At 49.4% G+C, this 27,006-nt stretch overlaps 1 protein-coding gene across 1 annotated transcript in view; it reads left to right on the top strand.

The window, feature by feature from the left end:
* Positions 1-27,006, top strand: part of WSCD2 (WSC domain containing 2) — a 102,845-nt gene that overhangs the window by 63,059 nt on the left and 12,780 nt on the right. The window contains exons 3-6 of the mRNA XM_079942466.1: positions 5,658-5,772; positions 8,874-9,058; positions 21,927-22,048; positions 25,021-25,195. Of these exons, the coding sequence (XP_079798592.1) occupies positions 5,658-5,772; positions 8,874-9,058; positions 21,927-22,048; positions 25,021-25,195 (597 nt within the window). The remainder of the gene's footprint in view (positions 1-5,657; positions 5,773-8,873; positions 9,059-21,926; positions 22,049-25,020; positions 25,196-27,006) is intronic.

Genomic DNA, 27,006 nt, shown 5'->3' on the forward strand with positions numbered 1-27,006 from the left:
CATTCATTCCATATTTACTGCACGTCTGTATGCCCCACCCTGTGCTGGGAGGTGGAGACACAAGAATGATTCAAGCAGTGTTTTTTTTTTCCTCTGAGGAGTATTCACACCCTCCTGGGGGAAGACAGGCAAGTAAAAGATAAATTATGTTTTCAAAAATAACTTTTTTCTTGATTATCAAAGAAGAAAAATTAGAATACATAGCAAAAAAGAGATGAAAATAAAAATAGCCCAGAGTCCCACCATCCAGCAACAGTCCCAGTCAACACTGTTGGTGTATCACCTTTACCTTCCTGTCTTTTTCCTCTATGTGTGTATTTCTAAAGAATAGAATGGTGTATATATAGCATCATATCCTGCTTTCCCCTACGATAGCACTTTTTCATTTTATTAAAAATTCTTCCCCAATGGGCCTAAATTATTTCTAATTTGACAAAATAATGGACAATACTTGGAAAATTGTTTCAGAAAAGTGTTAAGGTGGGGTAAGCCAGGGGACTCTGGGATCCCAAAGGAGGGATCGTGTTCGGTCATGGGGCTGTATCATGGCTGCCTTCCTGGGGGAGGTGATAGTTGAGCTGAGCCTGCAAGATCCGTGGGCCTTGACCAAAGTGAAAGATGCATCCCTTCTACCCCAGGGAAGCCTAGATATGAGCAGGAAATTCCATTCTCTCTGCAAGGAAACCCAGACAGCACTGGAGTGATCCTCTTGAAGGACAACTTTCCAAGATGGCGGAGAATCCTCAGCAGGAATATACAGTTTCTCTTCTCCATGAAGAGATCAATCTTACAATCAATCTTAAAATTACCCTTGTATTAGAGTCTGAGGGCTGCTGTAGCAAAATACCATGAACTGGGTGTCTTGAACAATGGAAACGTATTACCTTGAAGTTCTGGAGGCCAGAAGTCCAGAATCAAGATGGGCTCTCAAAGGCTCTAAGAGGAAATCTGTCCCAAGCCTTTCTCCCAGCTTCTAGCATCAGCAGGCGCCCTTGGCATTCCTTGCAGCTGTATAACGCCAGTCATTACCTCTGTTTTCCCATGGCCTTCTCCTTGTTTCTCTGGGTCTTCAGAGAGCCACTTTCTTACAGGGACACCATTCACATTGGATTGGGACCCACCTGCTCCAGTATCACCTCATAGGTAATTACATCACCAATGACCTTATTTCCAAATAAGGTCACATTCTGAGGTACTGGGCTTAGGACTTCAACCTATCTTTTTTTTTTTTTTTTTTGATGAGGGGCACAATTCAACCCATAACTATTCTCACTTTTCAGGCAGGAGCTTGAGTAATTCTGCAAGGCTACTGCAGTGTCAGGATTAGAACCCCGATCTGGTGGACTCCAAAACTCTTCTTGTAGGACACTGTAGTGCCTCCTGTCTGTGAATCTACTCACAGACGGTAAATAAGAGGAATACAAATTAGCATACGTGTAGCTATCTTTTTAACGAATTACTTTCATTGAAGAGAGCAAAATTTCTTGAAAAGGAAGATTAATTGAAGCAAAAGAAAAAAAAAAGGAAAGGAAAGGGGAAGAAACACAGTCAGGAGAGCTCCTTTCCAGATGCCTGTGCTCTCCTGGGCTCACCCCTCACTGGTTTCTGTGCTTGAGATAAATAGGCGGACTGGGACAGGACTTGGCCATTTCAGCAATATTTAGATGGCTGCAGAGATAAACTGACAGATTATGTGAACTCGGCCATTAATTCACCCTCGAGTGACCTGTGATTTTTGTCCCTGTGCTACATATTCGATCTCCACCTCATCTCCGGGAGATTCTGCCACCACAGCAGAACTTGAGGCGGGCCTTTGGAAAATGGTGGAAGTGGGTTGGACAGTACCCTTGCTGATGAGCTCATTGCTAGCAGGGTGATAGAACTCCAGGGACAGGGTCACCGGTTACGTTGGCCACAGCCTGCACTGAAGGGTCAGTGGGGAAAGAGTCACCAGCACTTGCCCAGGGCAAGGAGGAAACAGATTCAATATCCATTTCCTGACCCAAAGAGCTCAGCCCGTCCATCAGGTCACAGTATGTAACACGCCCATTCTTCTCCAGAGCATCAGTGAAGGTACCATGTATCTCTTTTTTCCTCCTGTTGACAGATGAGGAAATGGAATGTCATCTGTTCACCCAACAAGTCTTTGAGCACCTGTTATGTAGGACATCTCAGTCTGATGCCTGGCCTGTGGGAGGGTTAGGGAAGGGGTGGTATAACATTTAAAAGCCCAGGCTTAGGGGCAGTTGGACCTATGGTCAAATCTCAACTCTTCTCCCAAAAGACCCTCCCTCTCCCATCATCCCTCCAGGAAGGCCTCTCTTGGAGGATGGAGAAGCCCTTCTCCCAAGCTGAGACTGAATGTGGTACATGGGAAAAAGCAGCCTAGACATGGTGTAGTCTAGACTCTCCAAGCTGGGTGGACTTAAGCAACTTAGCTTGACAATCAGCATATTAGTCAGTGCACCTTTGGTGGCAAGGGACAAAAACCCATCTTGAATCAGCTTAAGCTAAAGAAGAAAATGTATTGTGTCTTGTCTCCAAACTACCAAAGGGGCTAGATTTTCAAATGAGTGATTTGTGCCCTTCTCTTCCTAACTCTCATCTCTGCTCACCTCTGACTTAGTTTGGTTCTTCTCCTGTACAGACTGACTTTGATGCCAGGGATTGTGGCTGTTGGTAGCTCTGGGCTTAGAGAATGCCAGTGTCATAACCCAAGGGAAACAGATTTCTTTCTCCCAGCTTTAATCTATAAAAATCCAAAGAATGGGTCATGTGCCCTTCCCTGTAGCCATCAATCACTGGCTGGTGGCAGGTGCAACATGATTGGCTCTTTCAAGTTCAGTGTCTCCTCATGGTCGGGGCAGCTAAGATCTGTTAACAGAAAAATAGGAAGAGGGGGTGCTTTGAAGGTACAAACAGTACCATTACAGTCTTCCCCTTAACCCCGCAGAGGACGTGTGTGTACATACACTCGCACTCCTATTAATTTGATTATAAAAATCTCATCTAACACAATCCACTATCCCATATATGGCCAAATGCACCTACCCTCACCCTAAGGTGAGACCACCCATGGTCATAGTACACCCAACTCCAAGCCTGGCATTTCTGGGTCACGAGTGTTACTCTCCATCAGAACTCAGTGTGGCCTCCTGTGATCCTGAAGTCTGTGGGCCAAATGGAAGTGAAGCCCCCCCCCCAAATGTAAAATGGACGGAGGACAGATCTGGGCTTAAATTTTAAGTGAGACACTTCCAAGCTGTAGTAACATAGGCAGACGACATAGTTTCGAATTCTACGTAAAAACGAGTAACATGGAGTAACATGAGTGGTTACCAGTCAGAACATATACCATATGCCAAAAGAAAGGTTTGCATCTAAGACAGAGAGATGTAATAGTCATTAGGATCAGCCTCTTCATCTATAAAATGGGTTAATAAGAAGGGTGTGAGGACTGAATTTTTTTAAATAAGGCATGGCACTTAGTAAAGTAGATAGCACATAGTAGACACTCAATACATATTCTCTCCCCTCTCTCTCTCTCTCTCTCTCTCTCTCTCGCTCTCTCTTGCTCGCTCGCTCTCTCTCTCTCTCTCTCTCACACACACACACACACACACACACACACACAGTTTTTGATCTGATGACAGTGACCTCATGCTGACAAAGTAAAACAACCACTTCCCCCTTTCCCCTCTCCCTCCCTCTCCTTCCTCCTTTTTTTTCTCCTCCTGCCCATCCTTGGACACTCTGTCCTCTAGTGACCTATTGAGCTGAAGTTGGTGTGAAGCTGTCACCACCATGGCCCATGGAAGTTCTCGCTCCCAGCCCAGATGTAAGCAAGCATCCGTGCCCCAGGGCCATGGTTCCTTCTGTGACACAGGAGGGACATACATTGTTGAACAAGCAGTGACAAGATGTAGGCTTTTCCAGAGCTGTCACCATCTGATGCGCCCGCTCCAGGGAGGCAATGTTTCTTTTAAAGATGGACGGACTGTTCTTAGTTGACCAAATCACCTCTGTCTTATGAAAGAAATTCAAGGTGATCAGGGATGAGACGCATCTCCAGCGAGGCTAACAAATTCTGCACTTACCAGGGTGGTGTTGAGGGAAACAATTGCTCCATAATGAGCCTGTATCCTCTGCTAGACCCTGCTCTCCACCATGAGTGAGGGGGACAAGAAGCCCACAGTTTAAATAGATAGCAGCCCACCCATGAACCAGATCAAGTGGCATGTAGTATTTCCCTCAGTCGTTCCCTATGAGGGCCATTTAATTCCAAGGGCTGGCTGGGTCCTCGGTCTAACCTTCAGTTATTTCCAAGTGCAAGGGTGGAAAGAGCACTGGTTTGGGGTCCCATAGATCTAGATTTAAGTCTTTGTTCTACCATCAATTAGTTTCAGGTCTCAGACAGCTCACTTCACCTTTCTGGGCCTCTGTTCAATCATCTAAGAAAACAGTTTAAGATGCCAAGGGTCATTGCACCTGGGTCATTGCAAAGATCCTCGGATTCAAAGAGAAACAAGCGGTAGTTCAGAACATGGGCTCTGCAGCCAGATTGCTTGGGTCCAAACCTAACTCCACAGGTATAAGCTGTGTTTCCTTGGGCAGGTGACTTAGCCTCTCTGGGCCTCAGTTTCCTCTTCTACATTGAGTGGGAATATTAATACTTACCTCATAGGGGTCATTCTAAGGATTCGCTGAGACAATATGTGTAAAGCAGTTAGCAAAGTGCATGTCCAAATTAATGATTATAAGAACATATGGGAAAAGACTTTATAAACTGTAAAGTACCATCTTTGTGTAATATTTACCAGGAAGTACAGGAACACGTGTACTACTTTAAGAAAACTAAGTGAATGGTTTGTACTTGGATAGTTGTTTTACATTATTTAAAATTTTCCTTTTGGATGAAAGCATTCACCTTGGCCCACAAGGTGGGCAAACTGTAAAGTACTTATACAGCACTGTGAATGGCCGGTTTTTTATTCCACTCACCTTAACTTTGTGCCTGTTATATTCAAGACACTGTGGTAGAGACGTTTATACAAATAAGTCCATGTTAATCTCGTTGGGCTGACATTTTCATCCCCACAATGAAGAAAAGTAGGCCTCAGGGAGGTAACTGGCCTAAATGCACTAGGTCAGCACGAGAATGTTACCAAAGTGATACGACAACCTAGATCTTGAGATATCCCAGGCCAGTGTTCCTTCCAAGGGAAAATAACACCTTAAGCCATCTTGCAGAAATGATAACAGGCTGTCAACTTATCAGGCTCTTCAGAGCTGTCCTAATACAGGTCTCATCTGCTTGGTGCTTAGGGAATGATGCTGGCTTGGGTTACTGGGTGCCCAGTTGTCACCAGTAGAGCCCAGGGGCATGACCTTAACCCTGGCCTTGGAAAGGTCCCTCCCTCCTCTCTGTTGACCTCCAGGGCCCACAGCCTCACCCATGGGACACCACTGCCCTTATAGATCATGTTCTGCCAATGCACATGAGTTTCAGTCTCTCTTGTTTCTACTTTACTGCTCAGAGGAAGGAATTGGTACCAAAAGGTCAACAAGGCCACATAGCCAGAGGCACACTGGTTACTCGTGAAACCCTTTCAGCTTTGTCCCCCCTGCCAAATCTGACTTTTCTCATCTCCCCAAAGCTAAGTACATCGGCTGCTACCTGGATGACACCCAGAGCCGGGCCCTTCGAGGCGTGTCCTTTTTCGACTACAAAAAGATGACCGTCTTCCGTTGCCAGGACAACTGTGCAGAACGGTAGGGCCCCACCAGTGTCCCAGGCATTCAGATCCCTTCCTTCTCAGATTCCTACCTGTGGTGGTCTTTCTTTTTCCATGGGAGGGCATGATGGAGGATGAACATGTGGACAAGGAAAGGGTGATGTGTGTGTGTGTGTGTGTGTGTGTGTGTGTGTGCGCGTGTGTGCATATGCATACGTGCATGCAACTGAGCAGGGAGTTGGTCTGTGGGAATTTGTGAGACTGCCTAGGAGTGAGTTTGCAGTGTACTACCGTATGCAGGGTCATATGTTTGTAAGCTTAATGCCAGTACCTAACTGTCTTTAAATAACAGTAGCTCTGAGTGCAGGAGTCTCTGTGGATATGTTTGCAAGGGTCCTGAATTGTGGGGAAAGCACAAGTGGCTGTTTACACGCAGGCAAGTGTGAGTCTGTGAGCGTGAGGCTTGTGTGGTGCCCGTGGGAAGGGTGAGGTGGGAGCCCGGGATCAGGGCTATTTAATGGTTTACCAGCCAAGAAACTATTTGTTTCTCTACCAGAGAGAAACACTCACCTGTCCAGACAGTGTTTTCCAATCTAAGAATAAAATGATGTTCTTGATTAGAACATGCACTGCGGGGAGGGCGCTCACTTTCCAAGAGTGGATGAGGCCCCAGAGGACTGGCGAGTTGGGACCCTCAGTCCAGGCCTGGGAACCAGCACTGCTGCCCTAGAGGCACTGTGGAGTGAGCTGACCTTCTCCTCCCCTGTGCCCTGGGTCCCCTGATGTGTGATGGCTTGTGAGAGGCCTCTAACATGCTCATCTTCAGGCTCTAGCCTGATCACAAGCTCTGAAGGAGCTCCACTGCATGGCTGGAGTGGAAATGGGCAAGTGGGTGGCCAAGGGACTCTTCCCTCAGTTCCTGACTAGAACACACTGTCCCCTTTATAATCAGCTTCCATAAGAGTTCACCATTGAAATCCTGAGCCCAGGACCATCTCCAGCTTGGGAAAGACTCCAAGCTCTTGAGGATGTTGATTCTTTAATTTATTTATTGAACGGTGGGGAGACAGAAGTGAATTTCAGAGTCCATGCCCTCAGAGAGGTCTTGTGGGAGTTGAAGAGTTAACATTTGCAAAGCAAATATTTGAGTGCCTGGAAGAGAGGAAGTGTAAGCTATTGGCATTCTGTGGCCCAAACCCCGTTCTTGCTTCTGCCTCCCCAACTAGCTGGGGAGCCCCTTGGGGGCAGGGCTGCAGCTGGCTCATCTCTGCATCCACCTGGTAACCCATGTGGGCAGCGCTGAACCAGAGTGAATTACGCGAGTTGATCTGACTCGTCTTCTGAAGCTCCACCTTGGCTGTCACCTCCTCTGAGAAGTCTCTCCTGACATCCCAGGCAGGTTGGGGGCCTCTTCTGCATTTCCACAAGCTGAGACTTACCCCGTCTCAACCCTCATCTCACTATGCCGGCGTTTTCTGGTTAAGCGCTTGTCACTCCATCTGGGCTGTGACGCACACGTCAGCATCACCTGGAATCTCTCAGGATTGCCGGGCCCCACCCGCAGCTTTTGATTTGGTGGGTTTGAGGTAGGGCCCAAGAATCTGCATTTTTAACAAGTTCCCAGGTGACACTGGATGCTGTTGGTCCTGGAACTATGGTTGGAGCACCACTGCTCTGATTTTCACACCCAGCTGGGAAATTTTAGAAACTCCTGCTGTCCACTGTTCCTTCTATCAGTGGGTCCATTTATATGAGACGGGCCCCAAGGGCACCTGAGAACCAAGGCTTGAGAGAGACAGCGACAGACAGGTGGAAGAAGGAGGCTGGCCCAGCTCCAAGATGCCCAGATAGTTTAAGCTGCTCTTCCTGCGTCTGCCCAGGTGACCGTGTGATCACACGCTACCCGAGTAGTAGGGGTGTTTGGAGACATGAGTCTGGGTGGGTCTGTCCCTCCAGCCCAGCCCCTGGAAGTCCCGAGTGATGGCGTGAGCTGACACCTCCCGTAGATCCAGCCTTGCATGACCAGTATTTTGCAGGCTGCTCCCCCAAGGAGCTTTCACGATTCTGGAAAGTGCCTCAGAGGCCACAGTGGGCAAGAGGACTGCGCAGGGGTCGTCCTACTCCCCTCTCCCCCACCACTTCGTACCTACCCTGTGAGGCAGAGCAAGCGCTTCCCTTTTCATCTGTTTACAGAACAGGTCCTCACTAAAAGTCCTTTTTAGGAAATGATTCCAGAGCTATGAAAAAAAATTGACAATCTTGCAGTGCCTGGATATTTTTTTTTGTTGTTTTAAGGAAAGGAATTTTTTACTTGGCCGGATACGTGACCTTGGTTTTGCCACCTTCCAAAGACATACGAGAGTCCCTGCCCCCTCCCCTGGGTCCAGCTCCTCTCAGGGGACATAGAGGCATCATTCCTGGGGGATGTTTCCTGGAATAAAGAGGCTGGACTTTGCAGATAGGATTGGCTTGTGGCTCTAGACAGGGAAGAGCAAGATAGTGGGTGGGGCAGAGGGACCACAGGACCAGAGGGGTGTGTGTGTCAAGTGTCCTGTGTGTTGAAGGTATATGTAGATGGGTGTGAATATGACGTTGTGTGTCTGTGTGGGTAAGTGTATGGGGGTGTGAGACATGAGGCAGGAATGGAAGCAGGTGGTCCCTGGGGTCTTGTCCCCTTCCAGAGTCTCCCTGTCCCCCAGGGACCTCTTTGTATTCCTTCTTGGCTTCCTGCCCATCCCACCTCCAAGACTTTCTAACCCCTTAGCCTCCCTGACCCTCTCAGGGTCTCCTTATTCTCAGTCCCGATCCCCCTGTCCCTTGGAGTATCCCTGTACCTCAGATCTCCTTGGGTCTCCCTGACGCCCAAAGTCTTCCTTGTTTCCCCTCTTCCAGGGAGATAGGGAGACCCCCACCCCAGTCTCCTTACTCCTCTGGGATCTCCCTGTCTCCTGGAAGCCTCTGTCTCCTGTCCCGTGAGGTCTCCCCTGTCCCCCTTCCATCGTCTGTCTCTCCATTTCCCCTGGGACCTCCTGGTCCCCAGAGCCCTCCCGTCCCCCAGGCCTCCTCACTAGGTGAGTCACCCTGTCCCTGGGGTCTCCATGGTGGCAGTTACCCTGGCCTGACAGCAGCCTCCCCCAGGGGTTACCTGTATGCTGGGCTGGAGTTCGGCGCCGAGTGCTACTGTGGCCACAAGATCCAGGCGACAAACGTGAGCGAGGCGGAGTGTGACATGGACTGCAAGGGCGAGCGGGGCAGCGTGTGCGGTGGCGCCAACCGCCTCTCCGTCTACCGGCTGCAGCTGGCCCAGGAGTCAGCCCGCAGGTGTACGTGAGTCGGCCCCTCCCCTCTCTGCCCTCGCCCACCTGAGCGCCCACCTGTACCTTCCACGGCTCCCCCCCCCGCTCCTAAGCCCTCGGCTGCCCTCCAAGGCTGCCACCATCCTGCCCCAGCCTCACCTCCAGCCACGCCCCTCTTCCTCCTTAACAAACAGCTAGAGCCTGAGCTGGCCTGTCCTTCCTCATTTTCTGAAAGCAGCTTGTGTCTAACGATGGTGACAATGACGACAGCAAACACTTCATCGTTTTCCAAGTGCCTCCTATGGGAGAGCACATCTAATCCTCGTGATGACCCTTGAAATCGCACTGTTATCCACCCACTCCCATTTTACAGATGAAGAGACTGAGGCTCGATGTCACACAAACAGCAGAGGATTGAAACCAACTCCAGAGCTTGTGTCTTTAATGCTCCTGTAGAGAGAATTTATCCCTCGCCTGCCAGTGCTTCAGTCTTGTTGGAAAAACTCTCCAGTTTCCAAACTGAGGGAGGGAAGGGGATGAATAGCCGAGGACAAGAGCCACCCCTTCTTCTGCGGATATTGTCCCGTTGTCCCCTCTCTGGGTGTTTAATAGCAGTTAATGTCTATTTATCAAGCATCTGCCGTGTGCCAGGCACGTGCTGAGCCCACTGCAAGCCTGATTTTGTTTCCCTTCCCTACAGACTTTTCAGGCAGTTACCATGGTTAAGTATCTCCATTTTACAGTGAGGAAACCGAGGCTTGATGAATTTAAGTAAGCCTGCCCAAGGTCACACAGTCTTGTGACCTCAAAGGTGACCTTCAGACCTATACGAAGAGCTAATGGCCTTGACGAAAGACAGAGGGCTGAGGTTTGTCCTGGTTACTCTTCTGATGCGGGCCTGAGGTAGGAATAGGAATCCAGAACTAAGAATCCCAAATCTGAATGCTCCAATGAACCCTAGGGAGATCTTGTTAAAATGCAGATTCTGATTCAGCCGGTGAGATTCTGCATTTCTAAGGAGTTCCCAGGTGATGCTAGGTTGCTGGTCCATGGACCACACTTTGAATAATAAGGCCTTAGACCTCCATGGAACTGACAAGTTCCGCCCAGAATGTCAGCCTGCCCACCCAGGTGGATTTGGCAGAACCTTAATGCCTGTCTGCATGCCGCCTTTTCCGTATGAATGTCATTGTTTATAAGAATTCCTTGCTGGTGTGCTTGACACTGTGTTCTGTTTTCCAAACCCCGTGTCTCTGAAGCCCTGTTCAAGCTTTGCTTTACAACGGGGTCCCGCATGCCGCCAGTTTACAAAGTGGCTGATTTCTAGAAACAGAGGCACCCTCTGCCCCCGCATCGTTGCCTCAGTTCCTCCAGCTCTGCAGGTCTGGCTGGCAGAGGGCGGGGAGGGTGTGTGAAATCCAGGCTGGATGGTGTCCATACAGCAAGTCTCTGGTTTGGCCATTAGTGTAATGAGGTTTTAATTTGATAGCAGATTTATCATCCCCAATACTGATTTCTTTATGCCAATGTTTACATTATTTTGATGGTGACGTTGACCATATGAAGAGATGGCCTTAAAGTTGTGTGTATTTAGAGGGAAAGCTGATGCCACTAGAACATTCTAGTGGATGATGCTGAGCTGGATAACAAGAATTGGGCTGTGTATGTCATCAGCCACTATCAGCTAGACCTCCTTTTGGTTAATGTTCAGATTGGTGGAGTAATACGAACATTCTCCTGTCTTTCTCTCTCTCTCTCTCTCTCTCTCTCTCTCTCTCTCTCTCTCTCACACACACACACACACACACACACACACACACACACACACACACACACACACACACACACACACTATTGAGATCACCTGGTATAATAACACTCTCATGGACCAACAAAGATTTTTCAGTCATCAGGTGAAATATATAAACCTCGACACACCGAGACCACTAGATCCCGCTACAATTGGGTGTGTTTTGCCCTGGTAGCAGTGGGAGGGCTGTCTGGGTGGTGGCTGGTGAGAAACCCCTGAGGCTGATGGGAATGCTGCTGTGCCCCTCAGCTTGCCCACCTCTGCAGTGGTGTTTTGTTCCATCTGAGAAAGGAATCTTTGTATTTATGTCGAAGACGGGACCCCATTCATTTCTACTGAGCGGGGAGTCCTGGATTCTGTAAGTCCAGCCCAGTTGTTCTGAATCGTCGCTGTACAAGGCTGGAAGCTTGGGCACCTTCAGCTGGAAACTCCAGAAGGAAAGCTAAGCCTTGCTAATCTCAAGGCTACTGTGGCTGAGATGAGAATGGAAGTGGCTTGGATAAGGAGACAGATGGTTTGTCACATTGGGACTCCTGGTGGGCTCCCAGTTGGCAACATGGTATTTGGAGAGAGCGTGGGGACTGTTCATTAAACACGTGATTGCTCCCATGTGCATTAGGCATGGAGAGGACAATGGGGAATAAAGCACAGTCCCTGCCCTCAAGGAGACCACCGTCTAGTGGAGAGACAGACCCAAGACGAGTGGGATCTGTTCAAGCATGGCGGGTATATATAGGAGCCACGGGAGCAACATTTGAGCTGAATCTCATTCTAAGATTTCCAGGTGAAAGGGAGAGTCGTGTATTCAGCCATGAACAAAAGGATCCTCAAAGGTGATGTTCTGAATGACCTGTTGGAAGCCCTTTCCTCACTGATGCTTCATTTTACGGCTTTAGAAACTGAGGCCCAGACAGCACAAGTGGCTAAATTGAACAGCCCTGCGGGAGGCTCCACAGAAGAGGGCTGACTGATTAAGGCCTTGAAAGATGTGTAAAAGAGGAGGATATCCAGACTCAAGGAATTGCCAGAGGGTGGGGGAGAAATCTAGGCAGAGGGAATAGAGTGTGCAAAAGCTGAGAGGTAATTTCTAGACGTGACGGGCAGGCATGATCTTTCCAAGGCCACAGCGCTTCTTAGGGACTGAGCATAGGCTGGAACCCAGGTCTCTGACTCCTAGTCTGAGTGCTAACTCTATATAGTGCTGTAGACACCTTGACCTCTTGTATCGGATTTTGGACCCCATTGCCTCTCCTTTGGGAGTGTTCCTTGGATTTAACTTACCTCCTCTCTTCCTTGACTCCTGACCTCTCCTGCTGCCCTGCGTCCTGACTCTACACCATACAGAATATCCAGTGCCTTTGTTCTGACTCAGTGGCTTCCCATTCCTGAGATCTGATTTATACACAAATAAGTCAGAAAGGGAGGCCTTCCACTGGCACACGACACTAGCATGTATTACATTAGGGAGGGCAATGAGCAAACACTCCAGGAAACAGGTATGGTGGAAACCAGATTCCATTTGTAGGGTCATTAGTTTGTATTAACACCGTGTCCTAATTGTGTTTCCCTGAGCAGTGGCACAGAACTCTTCATAATTGTGAAGATCCAAAGGAGGCTTATTATCGCCCAAGCACCACTCTGGTGGGGTGTCCACCTTGCGTGGGGTGCCAGCCTGCGTGTTTCCGAGGTGACGGAATGCTCCGACAGTAGTGAGAGCATTAGAAGGTTGGCAGAGCAAATGTCTGCAGGCATCCTGCTCTTCTTTCTTGCCACAGACACTCGGGCACACGGACTCTTTGCCCTTGTTAGAAAAGAACTGAGAAATGGACTTCCTTCTTGGTTGGCTTACATTTTTTCACAGCAGTTTGCTAAATGTGTCAGCAAGTGTAGCTTCTCCTCCCAGGGGCAGAGACCTGCTGGTGATTCGAGAGTATTATGGCTTTATAGGGTGTTGCAAGAGATTTCATTTGCCTGAAAGATTCTTGCAAGATTCGCATTGCAAGGTTCATTAGAATTACACAAAATATACAATATGTATGTGGGTCCCGTGGGTGGCTGTCCGTGGTGCTGACAATCCTTTAGTGCTGCCTAAAACCCCCATGACTGCAGACCAGCCTCTCCCAGGACCCGGCACTTTTCCCTCTTGTTTTTTCTTTTCTGTCTTGGTGAAAGTATTATGAAGCCATGTTGTCACCGAAACAGTAGATCTTGACTCGTGGGTCACACTGTACCTGGTGACTCTTGTGTACTGTTGCTAGTTCTGGCGATTTTTTGTCTTTGAAGGTTAGAAGGGAAACGTTGTGCAATGCTTGTAGTTTTTGTTCACTGATACTCCGTTTTAACCAGTTCTGCTGAGAGGAGCCTCAGATGACCATGGAAAGTCATATTGGATGGGTGGGCTATGTCTAGCTCCTTCTTTGCCGGGCCTGGAGGCCTCTCCTTTCCCTTGATATATGCCTGGGACCCCTGAATTTTATAATTCATATGGGTCTTCGTGTGTTCTGCTGTGTAGGGCCAAGGAGATGTTAGCTAGAAAATTTTTTCTCCTTCTGCATCATGATGGGGGAGAATTGGTTTGCTCTTCTCCGTGAACCGTAATCCAGGAAGGCTATGGGAGCAATGATTGTAGATTTTGAAATCAGGCAGACATTGTTTCTATCCCAACTCCTTCACTTACTTGCTGTGTTGATTTTGGTCAAGCCACTCATTCTGTCTGAACCTCAAATGCCTCATCTGTAAAATGGGGACAATTCCAACCTTGAAAGATTGCTCTGACCACCAAGTGAGATAAAGTTGAGAAAGCACATAGCACAGTGCCTGTTATGAAGTAGTGGTGATGCACCCTCCTTCCTGAAATGAAAATTCCTCAACTCACTCCGAGTAGCACCCAACTCAAGCTATTTGAATTTCCAACAGCTCACAGGAGCCGCTGGTGATGCCTAAAAATAGCTGGTTTGAATTCTCCTCGGACAGTTAGGCTCTTTGTGTAATTCAATCTCTCTCTGATTATAGGTAGCCATTAACAGCTCCCAGCTCACTGCCTTTCCTCCTCACCAGCATCTTTAATGCAGTAGAGCTCGGCCTAATTACCCGGGGGGTGATGGCCTCTTTCAAACCAAGGAGAACTCTTCCACGCCTGCCTTTAAGCTGATGCCTGGTGGGATTTACCTCATCTTTGTGAAGCCCCAGAACAAAGAGATGATGGACTTCAGAGATACTTGCAGCTGGTTCCAGGATGTTCTTCATCTGCCCCCAGTAAAGGGAGTTGATGAACAGTTGCTCTGCTCGCCTCTTGCTAGTAGAAACTCCAAGCTTCCGAGGTCATGCACCATCCCAGCTGGCCTGGCAATGAAGAGCTGACATTATCAGAATGTGGGGCATGGACTTTTGTGATCCTCGGACCCCTACTGTGGCGCCTCAGAGGGTTTCTGGGAAATTCAGGTGGCTGGCATGGGGTCTCTGGAGCCCAACCATGTTGGAATTCGGCAGGCCTCCTGCAGAATAGCAGAGAGGTGGGAACCTAGGATGTGATGTCAAATAAGATCAGGGTCAAATCCCTACTCCGCTCCCCACTAGCTGTATGAGCTGGAAAAGTGACCAAATCTTGTTACGTCTCGGGGTCTCCACCTGCAAAACAGGATAATAGCATCCTCTACCTCTTAAGTTGTTGTGAGGATTAATTGAGGTGTGATATGTGTAACATACTTAGCACTAAGGACATACAGTAAACAGCTGTTATTATTACCTTTGTTGCTACTCTTCAGCAAGGGTTGGTCGTTAGGAAGACACTACTCAGGGTTGCTGCTACTGTCCACGGACTCTGTACTGCACAACTCCAGGGAGCGCCCTTCTCACAGGCTACAGGCTGTGAAGAGCAGTGGCTCTGAACTCTGCAGGATTTCCCTTGTGAATTAAGAATGCTCAAAGATCCAAGATATTTTAAGTTGGGTTCTCCCAGAGACAAGGATGTGAGCTCTGGTTTACTTGAATCATGACCCCAGGATGCACCTCCAGGGGAGTGGAGACGTGAGAAAGGGAAGGGAAGGAGCCAATACTTGCCCTTTACAAAGCAGGTCACTGCTGAGGACAGCTGAGGCTTAATCCCACCGGGGAGCTGTGGGAGGTGGTGGAGAGCGTGCTTCAGAGATGTCCCATTGGAGGAGCAGGAAGCTGCAGTATTTATCCTCCAGCGTTCACCCATCATTGGCTGAGGGTGGCTCCCAGGGAGATTAACTCCCTGGCAAGTGCAGTCTGTCCCTCACATACCCTAGGTGTTTACAGTAGGTCACTGTCAGCCTGTACTGGGATGGTGAGTGCCAGGAGTGTATTAATGGGGCACTGATAGTGTCTCCTACCTGCAATCTAGCCACCCTTCACATATCATGAACGAGCAATGAAGAAGGAGCAGGAAGACACATTGACTGAATCCTGGTAGGTCTCAGGCACTGTGAATGTCACTGCATCGCCTTCTGTCCCACCTGTGCAGGGTAGAGATAATCATCCCCATATACAGATGAGGAAACCGAGGCTCAGTCCAAGGACACACAGCTAAGTAAGTTGCTGACCCAGGCCTGTCTGAATTCAAAACCAAGGCCCTTTCTGCTGGGCACGAGAGCTTTTTTGCAAACAGGAAGGCATCTACCTACTGCTGTGGAAGTCCAAAATTCTTTGTATCACAGGAAGAGTGTTAGGAAGGTCAGGGGACCCAGGCTGGCCACTTCTCTTTTGTTTTCAGACGTAAGAGAAAAGAAAACCTCTCACCACTGGTGTGGAGAACCGGTGACGCAACCCATTTTACAGATGGAGGAAATGAGGGTAGCAGGAGGATTCAACGTGTTGGCCACCGTGCATGTTCTCAGTGTTCCAATCACCAAGCCATAATGGAGAGCAACCTGCAGAGAGAGGTGGACTCCAACGTGTTCCCCAGATCCCTGGGAGTCCGACCTTCCCGTTAGACATCACAGAATTCTCTGTGAATCCATGTGGTTTCCCTCCAAAAGCAGAATGGGCAAGACTGTAGGAAGACCCCACATCCAGCAGGTTTACTGTTCCTAGAACTAACTTCCCAAACCTGTTCCCCTCCCCCCACCACCCCAGTGCATACCTTGACCAAAGAGAGACTCACAGCAGCAGCTTCTGATCCCTCTCTGGCCCTTTAAGGCCTCTGAAAACGTCACCTTACTTGGTATTCAGGGCATTCAGCTCAGCTCTGCTTTCTAAGGTGGGAGGGTCAGGGACTCATTAGCGGATGCTTAAATGTCAAAGGGAGACCTGTCTCAGCAGAGCTGGGCTTACAGAGTCTTCCTTCCTCTTCCCACACTTGCAGTCTGGCCTCCTGGCATCCAGGAAGGCAGGAGAAAATCATCTGGGGAGAAGCCAGGGTAGGAATTCTACTTCCTGTAAGGAGACAGATTCACAGCCCCTTGCCTGTCCCTTCCACTGTACTGACAAATCTCATTCCTGTCCGGCTCTGAATGATCCACCCAGTATTTATGCCTCCATTTTAGAGATGAGAATACTGAGCCTCTGAAAGGAGAGGAAACATGCCAAGGTCAGTGAAGCAGGGTGGAGCTGCCAGTGTGCACTGTGTGGAGGAGAGCTGCCCGTTTGACAGGTGAAGACGCCACCTTTCAGGGAGGAGAAGCAAAGTCGGGATTAGAACTCGTGTCTCTGAGCCACTGGTCTTCTGCTCCTTGGCCAGGGCAGCTCATCCAGAAAAGTGCCATGGTCCTGGGAAGTACCGTGGCCTTCCGGTGTGGTGCCAGGCCGGATGGCCTCTTCTGGAGCCCTTGGGTCAGAGTTGGGCCCTCGGGGCCATCTGGAGATGCGTGCTGATCTGGCCCAAGAGACGGGCATCCAGCTGGGGGTGATAGGAGGGCAGAGCATTTGGCCAGAGGCCTAGATGAAGAGCCTGTGGGCTCACAGGGCCCTGAGTGATACCCCAGTGCCCTCAGTTACTCAAGGTCACATCTGCAAGAGGATCCAAGGGTGAGCCCCTCATAGCAGGTGACTCCAAAGACTACCATGGGTGGACTCCTGCTCTCACATGCCTACGGTCAGACACACACACTCCTGTACAGAGACCCGTATGCAAGGTGTTCTGTGATATGCAGGAGCTGGACCGATACCACCAGGGCACCTGTCTGTGGGCTCCAGGTGGAAGGGTCTCTGTGGTCTTGACACCCTGGGGAGAGACTCAGTCTGGGCTGGACTCCAGCAGAGGGGCCCACCCTCCTGTTCTGCTCTCTCGTGTGGCTCAAGCATGAAGTGGCCTTGCACTGAGGAGACGAAAGTTTTTGTTCGAATCTGGGTGCTGGCTGTTCAGGGGTTGCTGGGAAATGCCCAACCCTGGTGGCATTGGGCCAGTCCGGTGGGAGGCTGGCTGAGGCTCAGCCAGGCCTTCTGGTAGAAGAGGGGGAGCTCTTCTCTCTGGTACATGGTTGCCAGGCAACCCAGAGAGAGCCTCCAAGATTATGTCTCCTCCCCTTGATAAGACTCATCCCGTAGAGGTCCAGTGCACAACCATACAGTCACAGCCCGAAGCACACAGCCACAGCCAGGTGCCCACTGTCACGAGGCCAGGCAGGCAGGTGGACATACACCTGCTCATACAGGGTCCTAGACTCCCACGTGGACAGACCCAGATGCGCTCAGATGAACCAGGTCCACGGGGGCCCATTTGTGGTCTCAGAGCTCAGTATCCATGCACCCAAATAGGTAGATCTCTACTCACACCATCACAAACCCAGTCACGCACACACGCGCGCGCACACACACACAAGATGCACACACTGCCTCCCTGTCACACACACTGCACAAGTGTCCCACCTCCCAGACACACCCTCACTACAACCAGGCCCAAGCTACCCTCATGGTCTGCATCTCCTGCCCCATCGGTTCCCTCACACCCACACATACCCCCAAACCTCCAATGCCTTCTGATACAACTCTGTCTTCCCCTGCACAGTCCTGGGTTGGGGAGGGTCTCAGACCCCCCAGGGTGGTGGAAGAGGGCTCCAGGAAGGATCCACCCTATAGGATAAAAGGTGGTGGGCTTTGCACCCCTACAGTGTACCCAGGACCACACCAGTCCTGAAGGGGCCTCCCTTGGCCTCAGCCCCAAAACCATTGCCCCAGCTGGGGCCCAGGAGGATTATAAGGTGGTCCGTCGAATAGGGTCCTGGTGGGGAAGGGGCAGGTTAACAACTTGAATATGGTTCTAGAGACTCAGTGTCAAGTTCTAGGCATTTTTAGGTGCTTAAAGAGAAACCAACTCCAGAGTTGAGAGACCCCAGAGTGACAGCCTTTGTGAATGATTCGTGGTCAAAGGGGAGTGAATATATGTCTCAGTGTTTTGAAAATGCTCAAACAGGGCCTGGGGGTGGTTCCTTAAAGAGGGACAGCCCAGAGTGTGAGGACTCTGAGCTCAGACGTTCCCAGGTTAGAATCCAGATGCTGCTAGTTGTCAGCTGTGTGACCTTAGGCAAGCCACTTACCCTCTGAACCTCTGTTTCCCCTTCTGTATAATGGGGAGAGTGAGACTTTCTTTATAGGAATTAGGAGGATAAAGTATATCAAGTGCTTACACAGTGCCTGGTACGGCGAGAGCATTCGATAAGATCGTCAAGAATGGAAGCATCTCAGACTTAGATTCCAGTCTCAGCTCTGCCTCTTATAAGCTGGGTGACTTGTGTCAAGCGGTTTCAGCCCTCTGAGGCTTGAGTTTCTCCATCTGTAAAAATGGGGATCCTTATACCACCAGAATGATGCAAGGGTTCAACGGGGCCACATGTGTGAACAGTTTAACCTAGTTCCTGGCTGATAGCACGTGACCCATATATGGTGGCTGTGATGATAACAATGATACTGTGATATGACTATAAGCATCTAATCATCATAGTAGCATTATTATTATTGGAAGAAGCGTAGACTTGGGAGACAGAGCAACTTGGCTTTGATCTCACTCTGTCCTTAGACAGCTTTGTGGCCCTGGACGCCAGAGCGCCTCCTTGAGCCAGCCGTGGCAGCTACTGCTCGTGGCTGCTGCGAAGATTCAGTGGAGCCAACGCGCCCAGCTTGGAGCCTGGCATCCGTGTGGGCTCAGTAAACACTGGTGGAGTCTAAAGAGAAAAGGCGAGTCCCCTTACTTCTGAGAGTAAGTCCAGCGTCTCTGCCCTGGGACCTGATTGGCGTCCAGCTAACTAAGTTTCCTGGTTACGTGAGGTTTCGTCCACACTGCTTCCGGCTTCTCATCTCATTGCTGTAAATCTTTAGCTTAAACGCCTGACTCCCCTCCGCATCCTCACCTCGTACGGCACGTTCTCTGAGCATCGTTAACTCTTCCTCAGGGTGACCAATGAAATGGCGCGTCCCTCGGTGCATCCTGGGCCACGGGATGGGAGACTGTCCCGTGTTCCCCCACGGGACACTAGTGCCATTTGGGGTCTGGCAGTTCCTCATTTGGGGGATGGAGGGCTGTCCTGCACAGAAGAGACTGCATAGTCTAACCCCCTCCCTATCATTTACATGTGGGGAAACTGAGGCGTGGACCACAGCGTCCACCACCGTCACTTCTCACCAGCCTCTCGCAGCAGCCTGGAGTGAGAGGTGGGGAGTGGAGGAGATGGTGCTGGGTGGCGGGAGCCTGCAGCATGCTCTGGAAATCAGTCATTTAACCCAATTCCAGATGTCTTCTCAGCTTGCTAGATTTGCCTCCACGATGAGCAATTTCAGGCTACAGGGTGCCAGGTGGCAGAGGTAATCACTAGGGTGCCTTTGACAGCTGAGATTTAAAATTTTCATTCCTAGACTCCCTCCCCGCTCCTCCACCATCCTTCTGCCCGGGGAGTAATTTCATATCCTTTTCTCTGCACTTAAATATAGATATATACGTATATGCTAAAAAAAAGAGGGCTCCTTCCTGGGGGATCTGAGACCCTCCCCAGCCCAGGACTGTGCAGGGGAAGACAGAGTTGTATCAGAGTTGTTGATTTTTGTAGCTTGCTTCACTTTTCCCCAAGGATTAGCATTGTCTTTCTGAGATAATCCTTAGCACGTTTTCGCTAACAGTGGGTCCCTAGTATTGTCACATAACCTCCCCTCTCTAAGCCCTGCGTCTCTCATCCGTAAAATGAGAGTTTACTATGGACCCTGCAGAGTTCCCAGGAAGGTAAAATGAGACGGCATTCGCAAAGTTCTCAGAAGAGTGGATCACACATGGTAGGTGCTCAGTAAATGGCACCTACTTTTGTGCTCCTGATTTTGATTCACTGCATCAACAGTGTCCTTTATTTCATGTGAAAGCTGTGCTTCTAGAAAAGTGTATACAGCTCAGATTTGAGAACAGTGGAACCCAATTGAAAATGGGCACCATGAGTCTTTAGATAAATTTGACAGGGGCCACTTATAATTTTTAAAATTTGTCTTTATTACATTAAAAAATAACTATGCACTGTCGAAGAAGTTAGAAAGCGTTTTACAAAAAGGTGGAAATAAAAATTGCCTATATCCTATCAGAGTTCCCCAGAGAAACAGAACCAGTAAGATATATGCAAATATATAAATCAAGAGATTGATTTAAGGAATTGGCTCATGCAGCTGTAGAGGCTGGCAAGCCTGACATCCAGAGGCTGAATTCCTTCTTCTCTGGGAAACCTCGTTTTTTCCCCTCATCCCTTCAACTGATTGGATGTGGCCCACCGACGTTTTAGAGGGAAATCTCTGTTAAGTCTCCTTAAAGTCAATGAACTGTAGATATTAATCCTATCTTCAAAAAACCTTCACAGCAACACCTAGACCAATGTCTGACCAAACAACTGGGCACCATAGCCTCACCAGGTTGACACAAAACTTAACCATCACGTCTGCTATTAAGAGATAACCATGGTTGTTAACGTATTAGTCTATGTCCCTCCAGAGATTTACACTGAGAGAGAATTTGCGGACACAATTGATATTTTATAATATGTGGAGTTTCATGGTCTCAGTTTTTATTTAACATTCTATCTCGAACACATCTTCATCTCTTTAAAGTAACCTTTAACATCATTATTTTTGATGGGGCATAGAATCCCATTGTGTTGTCATTCCCTACTTTATTTGTCCAGTACTTCATTGTTGGACAGCAAGGTTGCTTCCAGTCTTTCACCTGTTAATTTAAATAAATGCTGCAGTGAGCATCCTTATTGATGTCTTTGTGTACACCTGTAATGGATGCAAAGGGTACCCACCCAAATCCTCTTTACCACCAATGGCTCACATCTGCCCCCTTGCCCCAGCAGCCTTCCAAATGACAGACGTTGGGGAGGGGGGCACATAGGGCCAAGGTCGGCCCCTTTCCTTAAAGTGGGACCAACTCTGTGGTACAGTTTACCCTCCGGGCTGGAGGTGGGACCCAGCCAAGATCACATGCTTACTTAGCTCCTCCTCTGCCCTGTCCTGCTTCTCCTGAAAAGCCATAAAACATTGTCTCAGGTTCAGCTTCAAGTAAACCCAGCTGAAGACAACATCTCTGAGTATTGTTTTGAGGATGACTTCTATTAAAGAGATAGCAACATCTTCTGAATTTTCTGTTGCGTAGCTGGGATGTTTCCAGATTAGGTTATCTGAAGGGGAATCTCTCCAACAAGTCAGTCCCTTAGAGCACTGATGGGGCAGAGGCTCCCGAGGCCCCGGTTTTTCCCCTAAAGCCCAGGACAATGGGAGGGAGAGGGGGCACCCCAGTGCTGGAAGGAGGGGCAGGAGAGCTCTGGACCCTTTGCTTCCCTCCGTCCCAACCCTCTCCTGATGAGATCACGAAAATCCTCCATGGCATCTGTCATTTCCCTAAATGAAAAGTTGCCACCACCAAGAATGGGAAAGCGAGACATAGGAGTGGTGACAAAGAAAAGGGGATTATATGGCCCAGCAAGAACATCTCAGTGACCTGTGTTGTTGACAGAGATGCCAGGGTTGAGGACATTCTTTGAATTTTCTAGCTCATGAGTCTCCACTGTGGCTCACTGCGTGACCTTGGGCGAGACTCTTGCCTAGAAGGTGGCTCTCCCAGCCTACATCTGACTAGTTCTTTTCCCTCTGTCTCTCCAGATGGAAGTGCAGTCTTCCGAGGCTGCTTCCGCAGGCCCGACAACCTCTCCCTGGCCTTGCCCGTGACGGCTGCCATGCCCAACATGTCTGTGGACAAGTGTGTGGACCTTTGCACAGAGAAGGTGAGCCTGGTTCTGTGCACGGAGCTCTGGGGAGGGTGGTGTGGAGCAGCTGGAGGAACGGGATGCTTGGCTGGAGGAGCAGCAGCCCAGCTGGGATGAGAGAGGTCATTACTGTGATCTGTGATCTGTGACATGGGGGGAATGTGACTGTTTCATGTGGATCCGGAGGGTAGGAGTTACATGGGGCCCATTTCTTTCCCTCCAAAGAAGTGTGTTTGTTCTAATAGTGAGGACTGCTCAGGAATGAGGGCCACATGTGAACTGGGCCGAGAAGCGTGTGTAGAAGATTGCCAGGTAAAGGCAAGGACAATCCCACCTTGTGACAGTGTGAGTTCCCCGTCACTGGAGGTATGCAAGCAGAGGGAGAGCGGCTGTGGCATACGGAACTTTGGACACTGGATATCAGTTGGACTGGATGATCCAACTGGCTGATCCTTTCTCAGCCTGAGATCCTTGATGGGTGACTGTTTATCCTTCCTCCCAAGCCAGACAGGGAACACCACAAGAGCAGAGACTGTGGCCCAAAACATTTTGTGACCACTCCCAATACCCAGCACAGAGCTAGGCTCATCGCTGGCATTCAGTGATGTCTGAGGAGCTCCCTCCTTCACTCAAGGTGAGCTAATTACACGAGGGTCCAAAGGAGAACCAGCCCTCCCCAACCACAAGAAGGTGGTTGCCCATTTCGTTCATTCACTCAGCTAATATTTGATGAGAACCTGCTTTGTGCCAGGCCCCTGTGCTCAGTGCTGGGGGTGCAAAGTCAACAAGATATGGTCTTTATCCTCCATGATGCTGACATTTGCTGGGGGCCAACTTTGTGGCTCTTCCTGGGTGCTCAGCGTGTGCCCCAACTGCTGAATGCCCCCACCTGCTCTGACTCATCCTGCTTGGCTTTTCTTTCATCAAGGCTCCTAATTCACAAAGCATGTCTCAGGAAGACTGAAAGGATCATCATAGAAACTGCCACTTACCGAGCACCTCCTCCATGCAGCCCTCTGCCCTACGGGTCACACAGTTTACCTCTCACAACAAAGCTAGGTGTTGGGAATTTTCATCCCCATTTCACAGATGACAAAAACAAGGCTCAGACAGATGAAGTCACTTGCCCAAGCTCACAGCGCAAGCAAGTGGCAGAACTGGGACTGACACCAAATCTATTCTCTTGACTTCTGAGCTACCCTAGAGACCCCACAGAGAGGCTTCCAGGAACCATTCAAGGGCAGCCAGGCCACTTCAGGTCACCAAGCATTTCCTGAGTGCTTGCTCTGCTCCCAAGAGGCATCCTGGAAGGTCAGGGGCGATGTTCATAAGAATGAAGGAGGTTTGACCATCTTTTTGTCCAGCTTTCTCTCTTGGGCAGGAATCCCCCTCCCATGGCATCCCCTCCAGGTGGACATTCCTCTGTCCTGAGGGCTCTGGAGGAACCTACAGATCAGCCAGAGGTGGAGGACAAACACAAGACAGTGAGGTCACAGGGCAAACCAGGATGGAAGAGGGTCCAGCTGCACATAGGACTGGAGGGAAGCAAAGGTGTGGGCAGGTTGTGTGGGCGGGGTGGGGGGCGACAGGAAGACCCCGCTGCAAACCTCCCTCTTCTAGTTTCTTCTAATCTCCTTAGAGCACCACAGGAGGAAAATTGAGGGGATTAAGTGGACAGGGGTCCAGAGCTGCTTGTGTCAAGTGGTGGAGGGTCTGAAAGACTTAGGGTATCAGAGGAGGCTTCAACATGGGTCACCGGCTAGAAAATACCATCAGTCCCAGCCCAGGTCCACCCACCTGTATCAGCATCTCTCTGATCTTTGGCTACGTGCTGTAGCTCATATTTAACACCTGTGAGAAATAAACCAAACCTACCTACCACGGCAAAGCTCACCGGAACCAGCCACGGCGGTATGACCTTGGTTTGTTACCACATTATTCCTGGACCAGCTGCCAGGGAGAATTCAGCTTCATGCGTCTGAGCAGAAGCAAGTTGGACCAAGGACGGTCCATTGCCCTCCAGATCTCAGGCCCAGCCTGCTCCCACTTAGCTCTTTCATAGAACAAATAAAACAATTAGGAGCAGCTCTCCCAGCAAAGACTGCGGCTACGGGTAGGTATCAACATCCTCTTTGGCTTAAAAGGAAGGATTCAGACAGCTTTTCCCAAAGCATGGGCTTCATATCACTGTCAGACACAGAGGATTTACTCTGGCATAATGCATGGCCATAAGAAAAACTTTTCTTTTTCAGTTTTCTTTCAAGACCTCCAGGAGAAAGCTGCTTTTCAGTGCTAAAGTATCTTTAACACCTCTCTCCCCTCACCTAATCTCCCTTTTGCAGGAAAAACAGAGTCGACCCCAGGCTCAAGTTCTTGGCAGGCAGAGTGCCTAGTTAGAATTTAATCATGTGGTTTTCTTTCTGCAGTATTGGGGTTTACAGTATGGAAATGTATGGAAGTGATACTTCTCAACCAGTGCTACTTTCAGGAGTAATAAATAGTTCCTTTGAATAGAGAAAGCCCGTGCGCAGCAACGAAGACCCAACACAGCCAAAAATTTTATATATATATATATATATATATATATAAATTAATTTTAAAAAGTGACTTGACACATAAAGGAAACAAATAAATGAATAATAGTACAGGAAAGCAAAAAAGAAAATGGTAACTGTGAGGTGATGGGTGTGTTGACTAGCTTGATTGTGGTGATTATTTCACAATGTATACATACATTGAAACGTCAAGTCGCACATCTTAAATAGATGCAATTTTTTACTTAATTATACCTCAAAAAAGCTGGAAAATATAATAGTACAGGAGGTACGCAGGTAGGGCAAAATCTTGCTGCTGAAGCTTGGGGACCCTTGAGCTGGGGAGAGTGATGGAGAAGGGGACGATTGGAACGCAAATCCTGTTCTGCACCCAGAGTCCGGGCTGTCCAGGGATTTGGTGACTTTCTTCCCTTTCCTCTCCTGCTTCATCCCCAGGAGTACCCACTGGCAGCCCTTGCGGGCACCGCCTGCCACTGTGGCTTCCCCACTACGCGATTTCCCCTCCACGAGAGAGAGGACGAACAGCTCTGTGCCCAGAAGTGCAGCGCGGAGGAGTTTGAGAGCTGCGGGACACCCAGTTACTTCATTGTGTATCAGACGCAGGTCCAAGGTAAGCCAGGTCCGCCCCGACCCAGCAGACCCCCAGAAGCTCTCCCAGCGGCCTCCCTCCCAGAGATGCTCCAGCCAGTCCATTCCAGCCAGCCTGTCAGCAAGAGGACTGTGCAGGCCAGAGAGCAGAGGGCAGAGGGCAGAGGCAGGGCTGGTGAGCATAGCCAGGCTTAGAGATCCTGCATGGGCAATGGAGGGAGGGCCCCCGGGGGGCGATGGTTCTGAAAACCTTCATCTCTATCCCTTATACTGAAGACCCCCTTGGTGGCTCTTCCTGTAATGGGGGCTGTGAGCTTGAATGGGAAAACATCTGATCTGGGAGTAGGAGACTTGGGTCTTCAACACAGACCCACTGCATGATCCTGGGCGAGTCATGTCCCCTTTCTGGGCCTCAGTTTCTCCATCTGTAAAATGAAGCTGTAGATGGTTAGCCTTCCAATTCTAAGATTCTGCAAATTTACCTGTAACTTTTTCTTCTCTTTCTCTGTCTCACTCATCCTTTCCGCTTTTATCCTTCTTCCTCTGCTAGTGGAACCCACACTCAATGTTTATCTCCTCTTCCATCTGTTGGGGTACCGGACTGTGATGACGATGGTGGTGGTGGTGGTGATGGTGGCACTTAGGGACTTTCTTTGTGCCAGACTCAGTGTTGAGTCCTTCGTATGCATTTTCTCACTGATTCCCCTCAGCTTTCCTGTGAGGCAGGAATAGTCATTATGCCTTCTTTACAGGTAGGGAAACTGAGACTCAGCACAGGTAAAGGACTTGCCTGAGGTCATGGTGTTTATAATATTTCTAGATGAAAATCTTTTCTCCTGCTGGAGGCATCATGAAAGGTGGTGGCACTTGGAAAGGTGCCTTGCTGGGATGCTCAGCCCAAAGGAAGCCCGTGAAGGATTACCCCAATATCTGAAAAAACTGTCCACCTGCGACGTGCAGTCCTGTGCCAAGCTTCATCTCATTTAATGATGGGAAGCCCACAGTAAGCCTATGATCAGGATGATACCATCCCCGTTTTACAGATGGGAGAACCAAGACTCAGAGAGATTGAGAACTGGCCATAATCACACATCTACAAGAGTGATTTGCTTTCAGGTCTCTGACTCCAAAGTCCCTGCTAGAAACCTCTACCCACAGTGCCAAGGACACTCCCCGCACCCTCTGAAGCCTGGAGAGCTAACAAAACACCACTGGGCTAGACCTCCTCTTCATCTCCCAGGAACTAGACTGCCATATATGGTCGGGCAGGTTGCGCACTGCACAGGCATAACCTAGAAGAAAAGTAATGCCTGAAAGCCAGCCTGTGCTCTGCCTGTCATGCCGTGCACTCTGGATGGCCGCACATCTGCCCAGAGGAAGGGGAGGGAACCTTTACCTGATTTTTACAAAGGTGCTGTAAGAGCTAGTGGCAGCTTCACCAACAGCCTGTCCCCTGTTTGGCCTGATGGGGGTACCGGTGGTGGCCAACTGCGGCTGCTTCCATGGCAGCTGAATATTGCTCAGAGCCCAGTGAGCAGAAATGTCTTTAGCCAGTGTGGCCCTTGGCTTTATTTACACTCTGGTGAGGAAGGATGAGTGTTTGTTAGTTTCCAGGAAGTGTTGGTTACTCTGTGCAGAACTGTGTTACCCCAGCTTGGGGGAAGGGTCATACACAGCTTAATTATCCCGTGACCATGAACAGCTTTGATGTGGACAGAACCGACACTGGAGCCTTTTCAATAGCCCCTGATTGATGGGTTTGCTCATTCCCAGTGCCTGGCCCCAGGCCATTACTGATGTTCAATTTCCCATGTCACACTTGCAGGCCCTACA

This window comes from Stenella coeruleoalba (genome assembly GCF_951394435.1).
Source record: "Stenella coeruleoalba genome assembly, chromosome: 14".
NCBI lineage: Eukaryota > Metazoa > Chordata > Mammalia > Artiodactyla > Delphinidae > Stenella > Stenella coeruleoalba.